This window comes from Arachis stenosperma, chromosome 1 (assembly GCF_014773155.1).
Source record: "Arachis stenosperma cultivar V10309 chromosome 1, arast.V10309.gnm1.PFL2, whole genome shotgun sequence".
Classification (NCBI taxonomy): domain Eukaryota; kingdom Viridiplantae; phylum Streptophyta; class Magnoliopsida; order Fabales; family Fabaceae; genus Arachis; species Arachis stenosperma.
This window is the reverse complement of record NC_080377.1, coordinates 117,420,861-117,447,704: the sequence shown is the minus strand read 5'-3', so window position 1 is coordinate 117,447,704 and position 26,844 is coordinate 117,420,861. Positions and strand designations below refer to the sequence as shown.

The 26,844-nt window shown below is 31.0% G+C and overlaps 1 protein-coding gene across 2 annotated transcripts; it reads left to right on the top strand.

The window, feature by feature from the left end:
• Positions 1 to 840: 840 nt before the first annotated feature.
• LOC130967673 (putative inactive cadmium/zinc-transporting ATPase HMA3) lies at positions 841 to 9,855 on the top strand. Of its 2 annotated transcripts, none has more exons than XM_057892643.1 (10): positions 841 to 949; positions 1,258 to 1,478; positions 3,273 to 3,530; positions 4,745 to 4,842; positions 5,315 to 5,570; positions 5,687 to 5,824; positions 6,502 to 6,829; positions 7,198 to 7,400; positions 7,518 to 7,714; positions 7,911 to 9,855. In XM_057892643.1, exons 2-10 carry the CDS (start codon positions 1,283 to 1,285, stop codon positions 9,393 to 9,395), a joined length of 3,159 nt encoding a protein of 1,052 aa, XP_057748626.1. In that variant the 5' UTR covers positions 841 to 949; positions 1,258 to 1,282; the 3' UTR covers positions 9,396 to 9,855. The 2 variants fall into 2 exon arrangements, with proteins under 2 accessions (XP_057748626.1, XP_057748635.1); XM_057892652.1 differs by lacking the exon at positions 841 to 949 and adding an exon at positions 976 to 996.
• The last annotated feature ends 16,989 nt before the right edge of the window (positions 9,856 to 26,844 follow it).

Sequence of the window (26,844 nt, the reverse complement as noted above, 5' to 3'; positions counted from 1 at the left end):
GAAAGAGTAAATTTGTGTCAATATGATATATGTTTGGTAACTTGTTACCAAAATTAATTTTGATAAAATAAATATTATTTGAATAATATTAGTTAAAATCACTTTTAGATAGATAATTACTAAAAAAGACATAAAATTAAATTATAATGCTTTTTTTATGCATGTTTATTTTTTTATTCTTCTTTTGATATATTTTTTATATTGTATATTTTTAATATTTTTTTAGTACGTTATAATTTTTTTCTGTTATTATTATTTATGATTAATTTTTGTTTGTTTAATTTACTTTACTTAATATGATCAATAAATCATATTATAAAAATATAATGATAAATATAATACAAAAAAATTATAATTATAAAAATATATAATATTAAATAAAAAATTAATAAAAAAGAAAAATAATAAATAATTAAAAAATAAAAATTTCATAAATGATACAATAACATGTATTAAAAATAGAGTTGGTAAAAAAAAATAAATGTTGAGTGTCAATAGCTAAAAGTCTATTAGTAAAAATTGTTGCTTCTTGTAAACCATAATTTTGAGTATAAAATCACTTCTGCATTCATAATAAAAATTAACAAAACCAAAATTGAAACTTTAAAGAAGTTGGAACATGCTCTTTTCATTGTCATATATTTTATGTCTAAAACAAACGTAAATAATAAGTTAAAAAAATCATTTTAATTTTAAAATTTATATTTTAAATTAATTAAATATAATTCCTATTTTAAACCTGAAATATGATCTATTAATTATTGTTCACTTTATTTACATCTCTTATTTTTCACCTACCGATATTAAAAAGAAAATGATTGGGTACGCCCCCTAACTTCTTTTTAATGAATGGCATAGTAGCAGTGGCACTCTTTCCTATTTATACTCTCATAGGGGCCCTTTCCCATAACTCACACACCAACCCTCCCTCAACACAAGAAGTAGAAAGGTGAAGGGTGCTTTCTGCTTTCTCTTCTCTCTGATTCTGATTCTGAGGCGTGTCTCTTCCTATTTCCAACTCCGGATCATGTTTATCTTGTTCACAACCACACACATGAAACACGCTTCCTTCTACTAATTTAATTTAATTACTCCAATAATTCAATTAATTAATAAATATCGTAGCTTCTAAGATATAGAGCACTATATATATATATATAAATACATCTATCTCCCTGGATCTCTCCTTTTCCCTTTTCCTTTTCCCCTAAATTTCTCTGCAAGATTCAATTGCTGAATAATTATCGACTTTTGCAGCTGGTGGTAGCGTAATTTGAGAGAAATGGAGAATGAGGAGGGGAAGAAGAAGTGGGAGAAGAGCTACTTCGATGTGATGGGATTGTGCTGCTCGTCGGAGGTGCCGCTCATAGAGAACATACTCAAACCTTTGCAAGGAGTGAAGGAGGTTTCGGTCATTGTACCAACTCGTACTGTTATTGTTATCCATGACTCTCTCATCATTTCTCAGCTCCAAATTGGTACGTTTTTCTTCTTCTTCTTCTTCTTCCATTGCCACGTCACCTTTTTCCTGCATTTTTTTCATCACCGGAAATATAAGTGTCTCTTTAATTTGCGTGTTCGTTTTCGTTTTATTTTTTAATATTTTTTGTCCTAAAAAAAATACTTACAAAAAAAAACGCAAATTAAACATACTCTTTAATGTTGTTTTAAATTTATTTATTATAATACATGCTTCATGTTTTATTCGTTTTTAATTTTAATACACAGTTATCTTAAATAGATTTATATATTTAAATAATTTTTTAGTAATTAGTTTAAAATTTTACTACTGATTTATGAAAATTAAATTATTCTTTTGTTCAGTGTATGTGTGTATCTCGTTATTATTAATTATTCACGTTTATATATTTAAAAAACCATTTTAGTTATCTGCTCTCAGTCAAATATATGTATATATAATAATAAGTTAATAACTAACTGGTCTCTGATTTATTCCTTTCGCAATCATCATACTGTTTATGTACGTTCCTTTTTTTTAAAATTTTTTGTGTTGTGTAGTTATTAATTAATTAATTATTATTAGAATTTTAATAGTGTGAGATTAAATTTAATAATATGAGAGTTATATATATTTTTTATTAATTAAATATTGGTTAAATTTTAATAAAAATATTAATTTTTTAGATTTTTTTAAAAAAAATTAATTTAGCATAACCCATGTGACCACCCCACGTTATTCATTTATTTCTCATTTTTAAATAATTAGTATACGTTTATTTCATGATACATCGAGTTAAGAATTAAAATCGTTTATTTTAAAAAAAAAAAACAGGGGAAAGGAATATTTTCTTTCTGCTATGATGACAGGATCACAATACTTAATTATTTCATTGGTTTCTACTTTCTAGATTTATGATATCATTTGTGGTAGGGCAACATTTAGTGGGAAGAGAAAAAAAAAAAGAGGGTTGCTTTTGCCATCTTCTAACGTGCTTTCTCATACATAATATAAATAAATATATAATATTTTTCTTTCTTTCTTTCTTTCTCCCATAAATGAAGATGAGCACCGCACAATAGTTTCCTTGGCTTGAACTGTTCCGTGTTAGTATCAACAACGTCACGCATTATTCATAGTCATTACATACATTTATCACACAGAAACAAATATCAATTGAACAAGTTTTGCTTTTTTTTTTATCGAGTATAAAATATTTATATTTTGTGAATAGAAGATGAATGTAATTTTGTCTCCTAACCAAAATTGGTGCATTATTAAGTAACTTTTTTTTTTTTTACAATATACTAAGATAGATTTTTTTCCCCCGAAATCTTGGTCTTAACTGTTACTGCAACCATACTTTAAGGAGTGTGAATATAATGTCGGTAGACATTGACATTAAATATAAGCTATCTATACGAATAATCCACTATGAAGGCATAAATAAAGTTAGGCGGTTTTCTTTTTTACCTTTTGATCCCTTTTATCTTTACTTACGAGGATGTGTTCGTTCTGTGCTCTGTTGTGTTGTGTTGTAATCCATTAACATTGTCTTCCAATTATGTACAATGTTGTAGCCTTTTTTTTTTCAATTTCATGAATTTAATTGACTAACAATATAAGATAATTTTATACTATATATATATATTAACTAGACTCAATTTTTTTCTTACAGACTACACCCTAGTAAAGTCAAAGTAATGAATGGAGTTAAATATTTCTGTAATATTTTTTTTTCAAATATTAACAATACACTAAAATCGCAATCATAAAATAAAAGCTTATTTGATGATTTTATTTATGGTGACAGTCAAGGCTCTTAATCAAGCAAGACTAGAAGCAAATGTCAGAGTGTATGGGGACCAAAAGCACCAAAAGCAATGGCCAAGCCTATACTCAATTGTGTGTGGTTTGCTACTTTTGCTTTCCTTGCTCAAGTTTGTGTACCATCCATTGCAGTATCTCGCTCTCGGAGCGGTTGCTGCTGGTATATTTCCGATCGCCCGGAAGGCCATTGTCTCCATCCAGAACCTTAGACTTGACATTAACATTCTCATGATCACAGCAGGTAAATCAAAATCATTTACTACTTTTGCCTTTAAATTAATTTATATTGCACTATCATATTGCTTTTCAATTAATTTGTTTTGCTGCCCGGACTTTGTTGTTAAATGTTGGATCAAATAATGCTTTTTTTTTTTTTATTAACGTTAAATAAACTCACATCATACACTTCTGTTACTTTTTCCTTGTTTGGAATAATTCAATGATTGTTCACTAAAAATAAGTAAATAAATATCTAGCTGTACATTTATCCTTGCGTAACTGCCTTCCCCTGGAAGGAAAAACAAACAAATAATAAAAGTTGCCGTTTGATCATAAAACCCGCATGCCAGCCAAATATAGTTTCACCTATTTTAAAAAATGAAGTGCAATGTTTTTCATTAATAATTTAAAATTACATAAGATAAAATTAAATATTATAGTAAATTACACACATACACACAATGGTAATTTATATTGGTTAATTTTCTTATCAGTAGAGTCAGATCCTACTAAAATAGTTAGTGCTCTGCGGAAGATGTAACTTTCTACTTTCAGTATTGGTGGAATGGTGGATAAAGTTGCTAAAGTGACGTGAAACAAACAAATATGACCTTAACTATGACTATGAGCGGCACTCTACCAAATTTTCTGAATAAGCAGATAAGAAAAGAAGTATATTGTAATGTCTTTTTGTGAATTGTGGAATGGAAAGTGAGGACCAGTAGGAGTGGAATCAAAATACATGTGATTTTTTTACATGACAATTGATTTTTTAATATGCAACTATGTGCAACTATAGACAATATCTTATTTCTATTTACAATTTTTTATTGACTTTTATACTCTTATTGAGACCCAACTTCAATCAAGATATTGAAATCACATCTTTTCTATTTTTTGAAAAAAGTTGACATACTTTTTTATGCATTATGATTGATGAGAATCAAATTTTCTTTTGCCTTAAACTTTTTTTCTCAACTTAAATAGGATAATGTTTTAATATTAAAAATATTGAAAAACTAAATCTCTAGTGGTGAAATGCCTATCAATAACTATGTATTATAAGTGATATCATCACAACTACCAACGAAAATCTGTGTTTGTTTCAACTTGATTACTTCCACATGGGCTAAAACATTAATCTTTGTAGACCTGCATCATTAACTTGAATTCTTACAAGGAAGATTCAGTTAAGGTTAGGTGAGGCTGATGGTCATTGTTATTATTGTTTAACAGTTATTGGGACAATTGCTATGAATGATTATTTGGAGGCAGGAACAATAGTTTTTCTCTTCTCTATTGCTGAATGGCTTGAATCCAGGGCAAGCCACAAGGTACTTGTTTCATTTCTTTTTCATGCTTAATATTAGTGGACCCATACTTTGTGATGTTTCTTATTAGATAACTCAGACCATTGTTGTATCCTTTCCATGCTAAATATGAATGGACCATGTTCATGTTATGTTGTAAAGCCTTAATCAAAATGTAGTAGTTATGCTTCTCCTATTAGATAGCTGTAGGGACCATTGATCAAAGTAAAAAATGGAACTTCCATAAGAAAGGTCCCATAATATCCTTGAGTATTCTAGGACAGAAGATATAGAGACGTTGAAACGGAAAAAAAAAAAAAAAAAAAGAATTGTCCTCACCGTCCCCATATTTTGGAGGTAAGTCTTCCAAAGATGTCACAAGTAGGGTGAAAAGTTAAAGACAGCAATCCTCAAGCATCAAAATCAGGGTACTTTGTCTAAATGTTCTCAAAAATCACTCTAAAGCTTCTCATTTTTAAAATTTATATGGATTCAGGCAAATGCGGTTATGTCATCACTGATGAACATAGCTCCTCAAAAAGCAGTGATAGCTGAAACAGGAGAGGTTGTTGATGCTGATGAGGTCAAAGTCAACACGATCTTAGCAGTGAAGGCAGGGGAAGTGATCCCAATTGATGGTGTGGTTGTTGATGGAACCTGTGAGGTTGATGAAAAAACTTTGACAGGGGAATCATTCCCAGTAGCAAAACAAAAAGACTCAACTGTTTGGGCTGGGACCATTAACTTAAATGGTGAAGTTTCTAACTCTGAGTTACTATTTGTCATATTATTACTCATTGGTACCTGTATTTTTGGTACTTTGTCAAATTGTTTATGCTAATGTCATTTTGTGATTGGTTATACAAAGGTTATGTTAGTGTTAAAACTACTGCATTGGCTGAGGATTGTGTTGTGGCTAAAATGGCAAAGCTTGTGGAAGAAGCTCAAAACAGCAAAACCAGCACTCAGAGATTGATTGACAAATTTGCCAAATTTTACACCCCTGGTTAGTTAATTACAATTTTCAGCTTTTTATTTTAATAATGTTTAAGTGCTCATATTTGAACACACTTTTAATACTATGCTGTTACTATCAAAGGCTTGTTAAGTGAAAAGATAAAATGTCATTTTCACATGCATTTCAATATTTGCCACACTTTGTGTGCACGCCCTTGATTAGTTAATTCTTTATTTATTACATGTCTCTTACTAAAGCCATGAAGGACAGTAAGGTCAAGCTATGACAAAAATGCTGATGCTGAGAGTAACAAGTGTAGTCTTTAGAGCATAGCATGTTTGGTAACCGGTTAAATCAGACTAAGAATTGCTGTATGGGTTTACCTAACTACGAAAAAGAAAGAGTTTGTTTAAAAATGTACAAATTTTAACTCTTCAATGCACTGGACGAAGTAAAAACTTTCCTACTCTTAATTTTCTTAATTAAACCATTGTATTACTTTTTTTTAAAAAAAAAAACTTCTTCAGAAATTTTGATTATGAAGTTGCTTTTTTTGGGGGCCATGAATTTGATTTTTAAAGGAAAAATAGAAAGTATGAAAAAGAATTCACATCCATTGATAAATCTTTTCCTGAATGAATGGTGTTTCTGGTTGTGAATGTGGCTAAAAAATAAAAAATGAATTCAGTTTCATTGGCCTTACATTTTAATGTTATTATTTTCAGCTGTTGTAATCATATCAGCACTAGTAGCGGTGATCCCAATTGTATTGAAAGTACACGACAAGAAACACTGGCTTCACTTTGCACTTGTTGTCTTAGTAAGTGCATGCCCATGTGCACTTATTCTTTCAACACCAGTTGCTACTTTTTGTGCCTACACAAAAGCAGCTACGTCTGGTCTTCTCATCAAAGGTGGTGATTATCTTGAAACACTTGCAAAAATTAAGGTCATGGCTTTCGACAAAACTGGTACCATAACAAAGGGGGAGTTTGTGGTGACAAATTTTGTCTCTCTTTCAGATGACATTGATTTGAACACATTGCTTTACTGGTGAGGACCCTCCTCTTTCTCCATCTTTCTTGGAGATGTGAATTTATTTTATATATATGTTAAAGACAAGTCACAAATGATATATTTAAGGCTTATGTCTTTAGCCCGTGTAAAATAGGTTATTTTGACTTTAGTCCCTATATTTTCTGAAATTTACTTGATTCCTATAATATCGTAACTTAACATTAAATCTAGATGATATGACTAAGATCTTAATAATAGAAAAAAGAGGGACTAGACCAAAACAAAAATTTTAGAGGGACCAAAATCAAAAGCAAAATGACACATTAAAGGACTAAAAACATATATAGATATACGGAATGTCGGAATCTAAGATATGCTAGCTTTAACAAATTAAAATGTTTCAGGGTGTCAAGTATTGAGAGTAAGTCAAGCCATCCATTGGCAGCAGCTATTGTTGATTATGGAAGGTCTCTCTCCATTGAACCAAACCCAGAAAATGTTACAGAATTCGAAAATTTTCCTGGAGAAGGAATATATGGAAAAATTGAAGAGAGACCTGTTTACGTTGGAAACAAAAAAATTGCAACTAGAGCTGGCTCAGAAACAGGTGAATGCCTTTCTCATATTTACTTTGATATTACAAGTTGCAGAACTCATTTCAATATTCTGTTTCCAGCTTTGTGGAACTAAAGTGAGTATTCGTTGTGATGATTTTGTTTCATAGTGCCTGCAATGCGTGGTCAAATAGGAAAGACCACAGGATACATATACTGTGGAGCAACCCCAGTTGGATTCTTCTCTCTATCAGATGCTTGTCGAACCGGTGTTCCGGAGGCAATAGCTCAGCTCAAGTCATTGGGAATCAAAACCGCTATGCTCACTGGAGACAGTCAAGGGGCTGCAATGCAAGCACAGGAACAGGTTTGTGATTTTAATTTTATACGGTTGTACATCATTTAATAGTGTCATTTCTTATATTTTAAAAATGTAAAACCTAGTGGACTTAAATTATACTCTATGACAGATGAATTGGACTAATTTTTAATGTTGCAAGAATCATAGAACCTCACAGATAAATGATAAGAGTGGCAGAAGTAATTTGAATTTCATCTTACAGCTAGGGAATGCTCTGGAGTTGGTCCATGCAGAACTTTTGCCAGAAGACAAGTTAAAGATCATCACAGAATTCAAGAAGGAAGGGCCAACAGCAATGGTTGGAGACGGTTTGAATGATGCGCCGGCGTTAGCTACGGCTGATATAGGAATCTCAATGGGGATTTCAGGTTCTGCACTGGCTACTGAGACTGGGAACATAATTCTTATGTCAAATGACCTTAGGAAGATTCCGGAAGTGATTAAGCTTGCAAAAAAGTCGCACAGGAAAGTGATACAGAATATCTTTTTGTCTGTGATTACCAAGGCTGCAATTATTGGTTTGGCCATTGGTGGTCATCCACTTGTTTGGGCTGCGGTTCTTGCTGATGTTGGAACATGTTTGGTTGTCATCTTGAACAGCATGTTACTCCTTAGAGGAGAACATAATCATGGAGAACACAATCATGGAGAACACAAGCATGGAAATCATGACCATGATGGAACACACAAACATGGAGGGCACAAGCATGGTGAACACAAGCACGGAGGAAAATGTTGTAGACCTTCCCCTGAAGTTCATGTCCAGAAAGATGTATGTGGTGGAACCGATGGTGACTCCTCTCACCATCATGATCATCATCATGGAAAATCCTCTCATCATCATCACCATCACAATCACCACCACCATGAACAACTACATCAACATAAACATCATAGCCATAAGCATTGTGGCTCAGAGGAGACAAAACAGGTGTCTCTGCCTCAGAAGTGTGCCTCTGAGACCTGTTCCTCAAAGAATGAACCCTGCCCTTCGGATTCAAGATTAGATGGAAGTGTCAAGCATCATAATGTCATGGGAAGTCACGAACATTGTAAGGGTCATCAGAAGCATGATCATATTGAAGACCATTGTCGTTCAGAAACGCACAATGTTATTCCAAATGCAGAAAACAATGGTGCATTACATAGTTCTCATTGCCATGGGACAGAGCACTGCCACAAAGAGACTGACATAGCTACTCATGAACAGGAATCATCACATAGTTCTCACAATCACATGATCCATGGTTGTGAAAATCCAAAAGGTCACAACCCGGATCGAAATTCAGGTTCCCATTCTGAAATTGAGAAGGCAGGGACAAGTGAAATAACTATTGACATAGATGATGATGTCGAATCGGCCTCAAAGCACGGCTGCTGCATGGAAGAGGAAGAAAACGATTTGTGCTGCGATGGTTGCTCGGACAAATGCAAAGAACTTCCAGTGGCGTGTGATTGCGAGAGCTCAAACGAGGCACAAGTCATTAGTTCATGCTGTAGCAGCAATGAGGGATCTACAAAAGAATGCAGAGATTCCACAATTGTGCATGCTTGTATTAGTCTAAACAAGAGAGGGTATGGGGGATGCTGCAAGAGTTACATGAAGGAATGCTGTGCCGAGAAGCATAGACATTCAGGTGCCGGTTTTGGAGGAGGTTTGTCAGAGATCATTACAGAATATGTTTAGGTGTATAATAGCCTTTCTTTTCTTGAATACGATGAAATGAAAAAGATATCATTACATGCAATGCAAGATGATATTGGTCATTGCTGATAGTATTGTAAATAAATAAAGGAAAGTTAGTTATGTGATCACAACTTGGTGGAAGCAACCTCCTCCAATTTTGCCAACGTGGTATTGTCTAGACTAGACAGAAACATTCATCAGCATTAGCACTGTGGCAACAACATTTGAAGATTTAGTTAATTTATAGGTTAAACATTGTTAGTTATGGTGGTAGTCACTTCTTGTCATTTTAGTTTTACATTAAAGGTGTTGTATAGATATATAAGGTATTACTTAGGCTCAGTTGTTTGGGTAAAGGGCCCATCTTCTCTTTATTCATGAAATCATGTCAGTGATATTACATATTGTACTAATTTTGTGTTTTATTGTGATATGCTGATAAACTAACCACACTTCGATATCTATGACTGTGATTTAGTTTACGTTTTAAAGTGATAAATGAGAGGTTAGTTCAATTTTTCCTGTTATTCTGTAAAAATTCAAATATATTGTTGGTGGCTATTAAATATTCATCATTATTATCTAATCAATAATTTGCAAACCATGCCGTATAAGTGTATAACAAAATTAATATCAGTTACACTAATTTTACTTAAATTTTCTTTGTACATTATTTGCATGAAAGTAAAATTTATTCAATCGATCTAAAGTCACCACAAACAATCATATTTAATTACACTACTTTACCCATGCATTGATGGTATTCCTTCTCCTTCCTTGTTTTTTTTTTCCCTGCAAACCTAACTTGGATACTGACAATGATTCTAGCGAGGATTCTCCGGTTTCGATTATCACATCTTATATATATATATACACTAGCGTGATAACCCGTGCAATGCACGGGCTTCACGAAATTTAAACATTTTTAAAAGAAAAATACTAAAAATATAACTAAAATGTATTCTATAAAAATAAATATGTTGTATTAATTTTGGATAATTACAAAATTATCATTACACAAATAAAAAAAAGATTACAACAATTATTCAATATGTCAATAAATAGTATAACATATTTTGTAAGATAATAAAAGATAATAAAATATTCAAACAATTGGTAGACACTAAAAAAAACAGAAAAAACGTCCAACAGAGATGTAGTTTACTATTACGTATTATCTTAAGAACACATAACGTCAAGATACTTACTGATAGCAAAACAAAATATATATAACATATATAAATTTGTTCATTAAACAAAAAATAAAACACGTCCAAGCCAACTTAACATATAATTCAAAATATCCATCAAATAGAGTTATACATAGGATGCCTAACATCGTTGAATCGATAACTCTATCTGGCGGTTAGCTATCGAGCTGAGTTTCAAAGTAATTCTATCACCCTCCTTTAAATTGTATATTCTACAACATTCACTCCACCCGACCCCAAATTTCTATTCTGTACCTCTTCCTCCACTATTCAGTAAGTGAAAAAAGAACACATTCTTCTCTACATTGGAATCTGGACCGGTGATCGTCCAAATCGAACCATCTCCAGATGGTTTAAGATACACAGCAAATTTTGAAGCCAAATACTGCAACGAATAATTCATAGTTAACATAAACATAATATTTTCATACACAATGAATAATAGATTTAGGAAGAACATCCAATAAGATTGCAGAAAAAAAAAGAAAACACTCTTTTAAGATCAAGTTACCAATCTAGATTGTCCGAGATCCGAAGCTGTGATCTTCTTTTCATAAGAAACCTCTGGAGCATATCTAATTCAGAATAATATGAATATTAGTCACCACAGTAAAAAATAGCAAGCTATCCCATGATATTAAAATCCAAAACACAAGGAAAAAAGTTACATCTAGCATTACCTAGGATCAGCCAATTCATTTGACACGTTAATGTGTTAATCAACTTCCAATGATAAACTGCTGCCACTAGACAAATCTATCGGATTATGTGGATTATCCCCTACCAGTGGCCCATCTTGATCATTGTCTTCATCACCATCTGATGAAAACTGATCATCCGATGGTTCAGACCCAGATAGAACAATCACATCAGCTGATGAGTCCTCTTCCATCCTAGTATACTTTATGTGGAAGACTCTTGATACATTATCAAGTGTCTCTGGGTCCATTAGCTCAGGAACATAGCAGTCAGGATCAAGGTGAACTTGAATGGGTTGGTTGTCCTTATCGCACAATGAAATAAAAAAATTTCAAAACCAACATACCTAAATTGAACAGATGCCACTCTATCGATAAGATAAAAAGTTCTAATCAATTCAAATGAGTACTCATTTATGAGCAACTGATCATCCTTTCTGATCACCTCCAACGATAAACAGTTATCTAACTCGTCAATGACATACAATATTGGCCCTAATCCTTTTCCATGAGTTGAAACAAAATTTGGGGGAAGAGCTCTGTCACCCTATAATCAAATTTCTTTCCAAAGTTAACTCGTGTAGCAAAACATGCTAAAAAAGCTTCACATAATTTTACCTAATTATTTAGCAAATAGAGGTATTTTAAATCTAGCATTATTACCAACTGAGCAACACAAGAGAATAATAATCACGTAAATGAACTAACATTATAATGAGAAGAAAGCTTTATAATAAATAATTGAGAAGATTCTAGTTCAGTAAACAACTCAAAGAATTTAAACAAAATATCCATAGAAAAGGGACAAAGGGGCAAAGTAATCACTCTCACACATGCAGAAAATAGTAGAAAATAACAAATTAAAGAACATCAAGTCAAATCAGGAATATAATTAATTGAGATTGATACTACTGGCCAAAACTGCACATTGACCATTATATTTGGTTACCTGTTGACTGAAATCGCGAAATGTAAAAACCAGTTCTTTTTCGCTGGGCCAATATAGCTGGGTTGCTAAAAACCTCCTATTAGCACATAATGGCATGATTAGAATTTAAGATTGAGACTTCTAACCAAGAAAATAACTAACTAAGTATACAAAAAAAATAATAATAAACTAAAAGCACATTAATGAAAAATACCCAAGAGACCACGTTAGAAAACTACTACACAACATATTTTATAAATTACAACAACTTCTGAAATCTGGCCCACATATAAATGAGAAGCCAATAAAATTAAATTACAACATGAAAAATATCTGAGTAAGAATTAAAAAAAAAAACTATAGATGGCATAACATCGATATTTAATTAACATTAAAATTTTCAAAAGTTAATCTGAAATATATTGAATGGAAAAGTAAATAAGACTTCAATCGAATTGAAAATGCAGCAAAGAAAACATCTTCTCTAATGCTCAGCACCATACCTGTTTGGATCTTCTCTATTGGCATCCATGGCCATTTAGACTTATCAAATAGAGAGGTTTCGTATAAAGATTCAAGAAGAAAGAAAAGATCTTGTCTCTTACTGCAAAAGAGAGCATTATAATAAAGTAAACCTTAATGGGAGATTTTAACAAATTCAACAAAAACAGCTTTAAAATTGAAAAAAAAAATAAAGAACAAACATAGAGAAGGAACAGCAACCATTCATAAACAAAGAAAGAAATAGATGAACAAAAATATTGTTATTAATTCTAGTAAATTAAATTTCTACTAATCCTAATTATAATGTTGAGAACTTTCAGAAAGCTAACCACTACTACTAATAATAATTTAATGAAACAATAATGAATTATGAATTTGTTAATTAGAATATGCATTACAAACGATATGAAAAATAGAAAATATACAAAAATTAGATCAATATTAAAATATAAAAGACCAGAATCAATATTAAAAAATATAAATATGATAAAACTAATTTTAAATAAATCTTTTTTATATTTTAAAATAATCGATAAAATAATCTAAACAATGATTGTATTTTTTAAGCTGAGGAAGAGTTTAAAAAACCTAAAAGAATAAAGCCATACTCGAGAATATGAATTTGGGATTAATAGTTGGGTACTTTCCAAAATAACCGATCCTTCTAGAGAACGAAAAAAAAAATTCAATGTAAGATTAAAATCATGCTAACAGAAAGACTGAACAAAAACAACTTGATAAGAATCAGATGTTGCGCTCAAAGAAGTATGAGACATGTCATATGTTGAAAATCAACTGTTTCTTTCTTTCCCTTTAAATTTGCAGATAAACTTTCACTGAATAATACATGCATGTCCAAAAAAAAAATAAAAGTTTAAAGGCAAAGAAAGCTAGCAAAACTGAAAAGAAAACGAAAAGGAAAAAATACAAAACAGAAAATCTAGTTACCAGTGAAATCATTAGGGCAAAAGCTGAAATTGATGCTTGATTTTCAGTTTTTAAAGGATTTACCTTAACAGCACCTCCGTTGTTACTTGGCTGAAATTTAGTGTCTCAATCTATCAAAACCTGAAGATAATGAATTATCCGCCGAGTCACCGAGCAACACTGGTCTGTCGCATGGATTGGAAGCACTGGGAGCCACCGCAGATGAGGACAGGTTGGTACCTTGTAGGAGGATATGAGCTTTTGAACATGGAAAAGTCCGGTGGTAGATTTTGCGGGTTGAGCGAGGTGAAAGAATACAAAGAAAGACGAAGGAGGTTCAGTAAGTATGTTGTTATGGCGTTTCTTTCCTTTTTTTTTTTCGCTAGGAGAAAGGTGGAAAGAGTGGGTCGTGTCCTTTGGATTTTTACTCTTTGCTGCTGATTACACTGTTGATCTTCTTATACCTAAGAAAAAACTAAAAGAACACAAGAATAAAAGATAGTTAATTTAAAAAAAAAAAGAGTATACTGGACCATTATGAATAATTAATATTCGAATTCTTAAGAAACATTCATTTTTTTAGTATTTATCACAATTAAAAAGAAGGGTTAAATCTTGAAAAAAATCTATCATGAATTATTTTCTTTATTTATTTATGAGTTTTTTATATTAATAAATTTGATGTATCCTAAACTTTAAGTAATGTTCACATTTTTTTCAATTGTTTTTTCTAATGTTAATGCGTATAAAAATGACGAAAAATCACAAAACATTAAAAAAAATGATAAAAAACTAAAATATTAATAAAAAATTTACGTGACACAAAAATCATTAAGATACAAATTATGAAAATTAGATAAAAAAAATTACGGATATATATATTTTTTTAAAACATATTTGCTATTTCTAAAATATGATAGATGTTAAAACAAACAGATGATTATTCTTAACAAATTTGATACTAAAAGTGTTTTTAATTGGACTTAATTAATGATAATGATCGTGAATTCAAGTAATAAAAAACTGACATTTTCTATTTTCAACTTCTAATCTCTTTTTAATTAGATATTTTTTTTATATAATGTTGTAGTAGAATAACAATAAGACATTTTTATAAAATTTTAATCAACTGAAAGAAAAATAAAACCAACTAATATTCACCATAATTATGGTTTGAAAAATTAATATTTACTTTTTAATTATTCAAATGAAATTTATAGACCAGAATGAAAAATATTTTACTTAAAAATCATGACTAAAATCACCAACAATCAGTTCTTTCTTCACTGTTGAACAGATATTCTTGTGTTCATGTAAAACTTTTCTAAAAAATTAAACGTGCCTCAACCTTGAACTAATAGCAAACTGCTCTGTAAGAATATACGATACATGTAAAAAAAAATTGATCATTGTTACTAATTTTGGTATTAAAATTCTTTTTAATAAGACTTAATTGATAATCTTGAGTTCAAGTAATAAAAAATTGACCTTTTCTATTCTCAACTTGTCTCTTTTTTAATTAGATATTGTTTTGATATAATCTTGAATAAAATAAGATTAACAGATCTTTATAAAATTTTAATCACCTCAAAGATAATTAGAACCAACTAATATTCATCATAATTATACCTTGAAAAAATCAACACTTACTTCTTAATGATTCAAATGAAATCTATAGACCACATAGAAAAGTATTTTAACTAAAAATTATTACCTAAAATCACCAACAATCAGATCTTTCTTTACTTATGAACAGACCTTATCAAAGCAAAGCTAACATCCTAGGAATCTTTCTCAAGAGATGTCCATGTCAGTACCATATTACCAACTTGTAATCAGAGTATCAAAACAAAGGTAAAATTCTAGGAATCTTTTTCTACCACATAAGTAAAACCAGAACGAAACTTCAATACCTATGAAAAAATAAATTTTATATAATGCAATCTGCAAATAATGGGAAATGAAAACAATAAGGACCACACTTCCAAATATATGATGCTGCAAACCGAACGAAGGCCCACAAATGGCAAAATCACACTAATAGGTAATGGATCCAGCAAGAGCATAATTTTCGAGAAGCCAATTCACAAATAAATCAAAAAATTTTCTCTAGAAAATTAATTTAAACCCATCAATTATCAAGATTGACCGAGATGAAAATCAAATAAAAAGCACAAACTTTTATCAATCATGCAAAAGAGATCGTTGAAACTTCAAAACATTTGAAAAACAAAATAAATCCTACAACCAAAAAAAGGACAAATTTGAGACCAACCCACAACAATTGAAATCAACTAACCACTTTTTTTCTCATCGATAATTTTCTTTCAACCTAAACCTAGATTAGAAAATCATTAAGGATATTCATTAAAGTCTTACTTTAAAACTTTACCAACTTCCTGAAAACATATGAAGATAAGTGGATTTTTGTCCTACCATAACAAAGATAAGATAACTTTTATTACTAAACGAAATACGAAAGAGAGAGAGAGAGAATATTATCATCGGCGCTGTGAGCAACACTGCTGCCTCCATCAGAACATAAGACCCGATTAGACAAAGAATCAGATAAAAATCATGATTCTTAGTGCATGAGAAAATCAATTGACCTGTGATGTTTAATATCGCAGAGGAGAAACACCTTCCTACATAATTAGAACAAGAAGTTAGAAAACATACTAACATAGGTTTAATTAATGTTAATGATGAATTTCTACAAACTAATAAGGTGACAATCGGATCTTTCTTTACTTTTAAAACTTCAATATCGATGAAAAGTGGATTTTATATAATGCAATCTGCAAATAATGGGAAATAAAAACAATAAGAACCACACTGCAAAATATATCATGCTTCAAACCAAATGAAGCCTCACAAATTTCAAAATCACACTAATAGGAAATAGATCCAGCAAGAGCATAATATTCGAGAACCCAATTTGGAAATAAATAAGAATGTTATATCTAGAAAATTTATTTAAACACATCAATTATTAAGATTGGCCCAAATGAAAATAAAATAAAAAAGAAAAGCTTTGATCACTCATTCAAAAGAGTTCAGCTGAAACTTCCATAGATTTGAAAAACAAATTAAAAGCAAAGTCCAAAAAAAAAAGACAAATTTGAGAGGAACCTACACCAGTTCAAAACCAACTAATCACTTTTTTTTCTGATGGATAATTTTCTTTCAACATGAACTTAGATTAGAAAATCATTAAGGAGGTTGATTAAAGTCTTACTTTATCACTTTACTAACTTCCTGAAATTAAAATCAATATTTTTTTTAGCTTGCCTCTCAACAGGACCTTTAATTGGGTATTGAGGGAATTTTATGAAGAAACACTTCCATTGTTCCATTAAAACAACAAAACAGAACAGAAATTTAAATGAGCTAGGGTTTTTACCAGGCAAAGCTAATAAAGAGAAGGCAAACATAAACATAACAATATCTCCTATAACAGTGGAAGCGGACCCTCCATGTTAAAAAATAGCAAGAACAAATAAACAAACATCAGCAAGTACAAAAAAATCAGAGAAAAAACTCATCAGAGCCAACAACAAATAGTCATAACAAAAAATCAGCCAGTAACAATAACCAGATAAAAAAAGAAATAAGATCCGTAATTAATTTACCTAAGACTCCATTTATCTAGTTGCAGACACAGAGTGCAGGAAAGGGCATTACCGTGGTGGCAGTGGAGGCTCTTTCTCGACCACGTTCTCATCTTGCTGCCATCACAACACAACATTCAAAACCAAAACCAAAACAAGAAAAACAAAAGAACGATATTCCATAATTTTCCAAAACTAAACATCAAAGCTGAGAAAAGATACAATTTGCTCCGAAAGCAAGGTAATATGGGCAAGCACCTCATCCGTGTCGGGATTTGCCTGAAACAAGCAAACATAACATGACATTCCTCAAAAGCTTCAAAAAGAACATGAATTCTTTTTTATTTATTTTTCTTTCCAATCACCAAAAAATTAGCATAGCATATAACATGGATCAAGGAACACTACCTTGAGCTGCACATTGATGACCCAACAAAGGATCTTCGAAGGAAGATGGTACACAGGCATGTCTTGCTCAGCCACCTGATTTGTTGACGCCGCCTCCACCTAATAATATCATATGCCACGAAAGTCAGACATACACCCCTCATAAGTTAACAAAATCCCAAAAACACAAACTTTAAAAAAATCCCAAAACCCAAACAAAATTTATTTTATTTCTTATAAAAAAAAAGAAATCGAAGCCATCTAGCTCAAATTGAAGAAAAATGAAGTGAAACCATTGCAAATTTTGACCAAATCTGAGCTCAAGCTCCACTAGAAAATTTTGTAACATTTGTTTGGGATTTTTTCAAAACCATAGCAAAACATAGATGGAAGTAAATCCCAACAGTCGAGAAGATTCACAAACAGAAAAATACCAACTCTTTGCAAAAATCACGAAATAAGACACAGACCAAGTAAACCTAAATATCTAACAACTTTAAATTCAATGAAGAATATATGGCAGAACATAAATATGTCTGCAGAAAAAGAATATATTTTTATCGAAATAGTTTTTATTTAAACAATATAAAAATGAAATTAAACAATATAACACCTAATTAAAAAGGTTTAGTATTGAGGGTTTAAATTCTTTCAACATTCCTTATCATTCTAACCTGCTACAACATAGCTATTTAGAGAACTCTCTAGGTTGGGTCTTGTCATTCAAAAAAAAAATTATTAGCCAAGCACAAATTCCAATGTGAATAAAAATGGAAATGGAAATTCAAAACTTGAATAGCATAGGCTGAGTCTATAAATTCACATTGCTTAAGAAACTCTGCTAATCACATGTTTCACATCACCACTCAGGAAGTAGATTAGGTACAAACTCCATACTTGACAATGATTCATACAACCAAATCCATCATCCATAAAAGAAAACATAAGTAGAAATTTCATCTTTATAATTATTAAAATATCCACAAAAATTATAAAATGCACAAACCACATGAACAAACAATTCAACAGCTAACAAAAGGAGAAACCATAATCAAATTAACATCAAATACAAAGAATGAAACGAAGAAGATGAACCCTAATCAGAAACCATAATCAAATTCGCAACAAATTCCAAATAATGAACAGAAGAACATGAACCAGAAAATCACTAAAACAGATAGACAATTTGCAAAATAGCAGATTCACAAACCCTAGACATTGAAATCTGAAATAACATATAAAACATACCAAATTCGATCACAAAGAAACATAGTGAAGGAAAAGAAGAAAGATGAAGAGCAAAACAGGTTTGGAACTAAAGGAACCAGAAGAGTGTACCTAATTGATTGATTGGAGATCTGATTCTGAAAACACATGATTAACTAACAATCAGAAGATAAAAGCATCAAAGATTGTAAACACATAATAATCAAAACCCACCATTTGTTCCAAGGGATCCATATCCACAGGAAATAAAATTTAAAGAGAAGAAAATACCTACTCATTACACATAACGTTATAATCTACTAACTTTAAAACATCTGCACTAAAAAAGCTTTCTCCTTCATTTCGTTTACAGTGCATATGGAAGTTATAGTTATATGAAAGTGCTCAAGCTTAACTTAAACCGGGATGGCAATAATAAAAACTCTCATCCATCTACATCAGAAACCCAAAAAGCAAAAAGTTATACCTAACAGACACCTAATGAAGCACTAACAGACAGAGAAGAGGAAACCACAACGAAACCCAAGGATCTAACATTATGCACGATTTCACTTAACTCTTATAAAATATCCTACTTCTAATAGAAATGAGACGAAACAGAACAGACAAAAGAACCCCCCAATTACTACCTCCTTCGCCCAACTTACCCCTCAACTAACCTCATCCCGAAAACCTAAAATCACTCGTAAATCTCAAATTTACCCCCAAAACCTAGAAGATCGAAAACGCGGCACAATTCCACCTAAAAATCAGTATCCAAATTCACCACACCATACACAAATGATTGCACAAGCTGCCAAAATCGAGCCCAACACAGAACGCGAGAAAATCAACCATAGATTTCCAAAGAAAATAAAAAACCAGACATGAAAGAAGGGGCATAATAAAAGATTCTTGGAGAGAGAAAGAGCATGAACTCACAGTGACATTGAGGTAGCTCGATTGAAGCTCGAGACTGATCCCCCCAGCCAAAAAGTGTCGAGGAGCGAAAGCCTTAGGGTTTCAAAAAGGGAAATATGTTAAACAAAAAGAAAAAAAAGGGAATATGCATCTAATATTGCTTTATGCATCTATAAATAACAAAAAAAATATATAACAAAATGCATACATATTAAAAAAATAATGAGTCAAATATATGTTAAACAAAATAGAGATAGAATAAAAAAATAAAAAATTAAAAGAAAGAAGAAGAAGAAAAAAGAGAAAAAAGATTTATAAAAAAATAAAAAAGTATGAGAAACAGTAAATTGTAAATTTAATAATATATATCCCATGAATTTTTTTTAATAAATTCAAAAATCATTTAACCTTTTTAAGTTGGTCAAATTTAAAAAGTGTGAAAAGATTATATATGAGCATGTAATCCATTAATGTGAGTATGAAAAGATTATATGTGACCAAAAAAGTTTGCATAATGGAATAGAAAAAAATTGTTCACATATAAACTTTTCACATTTTTTAAATTTGACCAAATTAAAAAAGTTAAATAATTTTTTAATTTATGAAAAAAATTAATGGGATGTATATTACTAAATTTACAATTTAATGTTTCAAATCCTTTTTTTTTAAATTTTTTTATAAATCTTTTTTCTCTTTTTTCTTCTTCTTCTTTCTTTTAATTTTTTATTTTTTTTATTCTGTCTCTATTTTGTTTAACATATATTTGACTCATTATTTTTTTAATATGTATGCATATATATATATATATATATATATATATATATATATATATATATATATATATTTGTTCTTTATAAATGCACAAAGTAATATTTTTTTCACTAATTATTTATAAATGTATTAAGAGGAAATATATTTTTTCCAATAAAAAAAGAAAGAAAGAAATCATAAAAAGAATATGTCACAATAACAAAAAAACACAAACATATATTTTGATAGATATAATTTTTTTTTTAAAACTCAGTAAAATAATTTATGTAAGAGTGATAGTTATTTAGAATGTTTCAATTTTCATTCTATTAACAGAAAAAAAAGAATTTCTCTGTATAAAAAAGGGAAATAGAAATAAGTACAAATTATAACACAATTGAAAAGAAATACATTTTTTCAATGATTTTGGGGTTCATTATTTATATTATTGCATACATTTAAATAACTTGTAAGGAGAAAAAAATATATCATATATATAAGGATATATATATATATATATATATATATATATATATACCAAACAAACCACATGTCTGTATATAATAACCATGGTTTATTCCACAACACAGAGAAACATACCCACACATAGAAATTTAAATATATGAAAGGGAACAATAAGTTTCATAAACATCACAATTCCGGAAATGACTTGATATTACATACCAAAATAGATATGTTGACAACAGATTTTACCAATTTTCCAACTACTTAACACAACTAAGCAAAGTTCCGACAATTCTTTACAGAGTTGGAATTATATTATAAATATCTATATATATTCTAATGTAACAAATGATTAGCCACTACACTCATCCATCCTTTCAACAGCCTCGACAGTATTTTCACATTGTCCAAAAGCACTCCGAAGCTCTTCCCTAATAGTGAGAGGCTGATGATTCCCAAATAAATTCGAACCTTGTGAGGATGAGATTCTTGCATAAAAATCATGGTTAACAGTCTACAAATAACACAGCAAAATATAAGAACAATGAATGAAGAAGCAAAAAAAAAAATAAAAAATAAAAAACAAAAAAAGATGAGAAAGAAAGCAGGTATGATGAGACTTTGAAGAGTAATAAAACAAATATTAAACAAATAAAGTAAAAAAATTTAAGCGATGCATATGTAGGAATATATCTATCACTGTTCACATAGTTTAAAAAGAGATAAAGAATCAAAGTGAATTAGGTCAACAAATACCCAACAATTCCAGTTGAGAATAGAAATGGGTGAAGCCTGACCCACTGTAGGACTTGAGCTCGATGAACACTGAATGCTTGCATTGGAGTGAAACTGAACTGGATTCTTAAATTCGAAAGGAAAATGAGGAACAAAGGGATCCAGATCAAATTTCTAAATTGAAGAACAAAGGAATAACATCAGTAACTATTAACACATGACACATGGAAAACACAGAACAATATAGCCAATTCACGTTGGCCTGATTAAAAAAAAATGAGTAACTCAACATCAGAATCACTTAACAATCTTTTCACCTGCTGTTGATTATCATGGCTAGAGTCCTCCAAAAATTTCACAATTTCAACATCATCACATACTGCACGAACAACGTGAAGAGATATGTTCAATTCATATCCAACAGGTCTAGGATCCACTATGAACACAATTTTCTTGTTCATCAACTGAGAAATTATCCCATTCGGAACAGTGTAATCATTGGTTGACTAAGGAAAAAAAGGAGAGAAGGTACATTAGCAAAATTGACATACCTGAACCATAAATACTAAACCAAAAAGAAGGACAACTAAATTAAATTAAAACCAAAATGATTACTTGGGAGGATTTTCTTTCGTCTATCAAAAAGTCTGAAAAACTCTTTTTGAGTACTTGCATCACCTCATCATCCTCAAGTATGAAAACATTGCTACCATTTGAATGGAAACAATAATTTTTATCCGATACCTAAATAATGTAAAGTAAAAAAAATTTACGGTTAGAAACATGTGCAGAAGATGCAATAAAACAAAAACAAAACTGGTACCAAGAACTCTGAGAGAAAAAACAGATACCTTCCTATGGCATCAACACACTCAACTCTACACAGATAACAATAAAATACATTCCCAACATGAGAAACAGGTGCATTACACAAACAACAGTAGTACCACCACTTCTGATGTTTCAGCACATCAATAATCTCACCAATCAATAAACAAATCTGATCCTGTAGAGAAACAATAATTGGTATATTATGATACATTTTTTTATCATACTACACATTTTGAAACACAGTTCAGATGGTTGAAAACAAAAACATAAATACTAATATTTCTTGATGCAGAAGAATATATCTTAGCACAAAGAATGTCAGCAAGCATCTCTTTAATGCTATGCAGTTGTATTGGAACACTAGATATGAGTTGGTTCTCATAACGTCTAAGCTGTCCATACCGAGAGAAGTCTTCAAATATTGGGCTAAAGGTCGAATTAGAACTAACATCCTTAAAAATTGGAAAGAAAACATTAATTATTAAACACAACCAACTTTATAAAGTATGAGGCATAATCATGTTGGCATGTAAAGGAAACCATTCAAAACAAGAGCCAAATAATTAGAAAATGGGGATCAACAAACTATATATAAAAATGATTCCTCCAATTCAGCCATATCTAACATAAAGAAAGAGCACTAACCTTGACGCATTGATTAGCCTGAAGTTTGTTGAAAAATCGTGCATCACTAATGACATTGATGACTTTAAAGGTGCCACAATAACCCTAAGTGGTAATCCTCTTTGCTTGAACTTTGAAAATAATTTCTTTTCCAAGGAGTTTATGAAAAAACTGTGGACAGTATCGGTGCTCAATTCTCTGTCATAGATATTGAAAAGTGATCACTAATTATTGGACAAAAATAAAATATAAGAAATACTTATTCATAGAGTATATAGCAATAAAATATAAGTGGATAAATCATACATTGATTTCATCTTCTAACAACAAAAACACATCAGAACAAGTTCTCCCTAATAGCTTAGTGGTAGGGTTGTCCAACAAGACAAACATTCCAGAAGAAGTACCGTCTTCAACAAGTATCTTAATCTTGTAACTATAACAAAGAAAGTAAATATGAGATTAACCTATTTCTGAGTCCAAGAAGAGGCTGATACATGAAGGGAACTTATATTATTGAATCAGAAAACATGAAAGCAAATTTGTAAATCATAGCCTGGATTTACCTTATCATAAAATACTGAACCTCTCTGCTGCACAGCTGACAATGGAACACATTATCATCATCTGCAATAGGATGACCGCAAACACAAGAAAAAAACCACCATTCTGGATCTTCAACAATTTCCTTAATTTTTCCAACCACAAAGAATTGTTCATTGATGAGCGGATATTTTAAACGCTTTTTGGGGGTAATTTCATGTAGATTTTAGTATGTTTTAGTTAGTTTTTAGTATAATTTTATTAGTTTTTAGGCAAAATTCATATTTCTAGACTTTACTATGACTTTGTGTGTTTTTCTGTAATTTCAGATATTTTCTGGCTGAAATTGGGGGAGCTGAGCAAAAATTTGATTTAGGCTGAAAAAGGACTACTGATGTTGTTGGATTCTGACCTCCCTGCACTCGGAATAGATTTTTTGGAGCTATAGGAGTCCAATTGGCACGCTCTCAATTGGGTTGGAAAGTAGACATCCAGGGCTTTCCAGCAACATATAATAGTCTATACTTTGCGTGAAGATAGACGACTTAAATTGGCATTCAACGCCAGTTCCATGTTGCAGTCTGGCGTTCAGCGCCAGAAACAGGTTGCAAGTTAGAGTTCAACGCCAGAAACAGGTTACAACCTGGTGTTCAACTCCAGAAACAGTCCAAACACATGAGAACCTTAAGTCTCAGCTCCAGCACACACCAAGTGGGCCCCCAGAAGTAGATTTCTGCACTATCCATCTTAGTTTACTTATTTTCTGTAAACCTAGGTTACTAGTTTAGTATTTAAACAACTTTTAGAGATTTATTTTGTATCTCATGACATTTTTAGATATGAAATTTGTACTCTTTGACGGCATGAGTCTCTAAACTCCATTGTTGGGGGTGAGGAGCTCTGCAGCGTCTCGATGAATTAATGCAATTATTTCTGTTTTCCATTCAAATACGCTTGTTCCTATCTAAGATGTTCATTCGCGCTTCACTATGAAGAAGGTAATGATCCGTGACACTCATCACCTTCCTCAATCCATGAATGTGTGCCTGACAACCACCTCCGTTCTACATTAGATTGAATGAGTATCTCTTAGATTCCTTAATCAGAATCTTTGTGGTATAAGCTAGAACATTTTGGCGGCCACTCTTGAGGATCTGGAAAGTCTAAACCTTGTCTGTGGTATTCTGAGTAGGATTCAAGGATTGAATGGCTATGACGAGCTTCAAACTCGCGATTGTTGGGCGTGATGACAAACGCAAAAGAATCAATGGATTCTATTCTGACATGATCGAGAACCGACAGATGATTAGCCGTGCTGTGACAGAGCATTTGGACCATTTTCACTGAGAGGATGAGAAGTAGCCATTGACAACGGTGACACCCTACATACAGCTTGCCATGGAAGGAGCCTTGCATGTGTGAAGAGGAGGACAAGGGAAAAGCTGAATTCAGAGGACAAAGCATCTCCAAAACTCCAACATATTCTCCATTACTGCATAATAAGTATTTATTTCATGCTCTTTTATTTTTTAAAATTGAAACTAAAAATTATTATTGATATTATATCCTGATTAAGAATAATAAGATAACCATAGCTTGCTTCAAGCCAACAATTTCCGTGGGATTCGACCCTTACTCACGTAAGGTATTACTTGGATGACCCAGTGCACTTGCTGGTTAGTTGTGCGAAGCTGTGAGAAATAGTCCATTAATATTGGCATACACAATTTCGTGCACCAAACTTTTGGCACTGTTGCCGGGGATTGTTCGAGTTTGAACAACTAAAGGTTTATTTTGTTGCTTAGATTAGGAATAATTTATTTTTGTTGCTATAGAGTCATTAAATCTGAGTCCGTTTTTTTCTTTTCAAAAATATTATTTTTCCTTACTAATTTTTAATTTTTTTATGTGAGTTTAGTTTTATATTTTAAGTTTGGTGTCAATTGCATATTTTATATTTCCCTTTAAATTTTCAAATTTGTGTTCCTTATTCTTCCTTGATCTTCAAGTTATTCTTATTTATTTTTCCTGTTTGATCTTTGGTTTTTCTTGTTCTGTGTCTTTTCTTGTTTTTCTTGTGCAATTTCAAAATATTAGTTTTCAAAAATATATATTTTTTTATACAATATTAAAATACGTTACATTTATAAATCAGTTGGCTAGAGCGTTGGCTTATGTCCTTGGCAATTGGGTATCTTCCTTTTAAAATTTTTTTCAAAAAATATTTTTTCTTTAATTAAATCTTGTGACAAACTTTAAGTTTGGTGTTTTCTTGTTAATTTTTCTTTAATTTTCGAAAATTTATTTTGGTTTTCTAAAAATTTTAAATTTGGTGCTCTTTCTTTTGTTCTTGTTGTTCTTGTGATTCTTCAAGGTGTTCTTGAGTCTTCCTTGTGTTTTGATCTTAAAATTTTTAAGTTTGGTATTTCTTGGTGTTTTTCCTCCAAAATTTTTGAAAACAAGGAGCATTAGATCTAAAAATTTTAAGTCTTGTGTCTTTTGTGTGTTTTTCTCTTTCATCATAAAATTCAAAATTCAAAAAAATATCTTTTCTAACTATTTTTAAGCCATATTTTCGAATTTTTTTTTAAATTCAGATTTCAATATCAAAATTTTTCAAATCTTATCCTTTTAAGATTTTTAAAAAAATTTATATCTATTTCGAAAATATCGTAACCATTTTCTCTCTCCTCACTTTTTCGAAAATCTTCATAAAATATTTTTAAATTCCTTTTTTTATTTTATTTTTATTTTTATTTTTATTTTATTTGGTTTTCTAATTTTCTAATTTTTATTTAATTTTCTATTTATTTTATTTTATCTTCCTTTTAATTTTCATTTTTTTTTTAAAAAATAAATCCACATTACCTCCTTTACTCCAACATGGACCTAAGTGGAAGGAAACAGTCCAGAAGGACTCTTGGGTCATATGCTAACCCCACTACTGCTTCATATGGGAGTAGTATCTGTATACCCTCTATTGGAGTTAGTAGTTTTGAGTTGAACCCTCAGAGCTCATTATCATGGTGCAGCAAAGTTGCCAGTATTTCGGTCTTCCACAGGAAGAACCTACAGAATTTTTGGCACAGTTTTTACAAATTACTGACA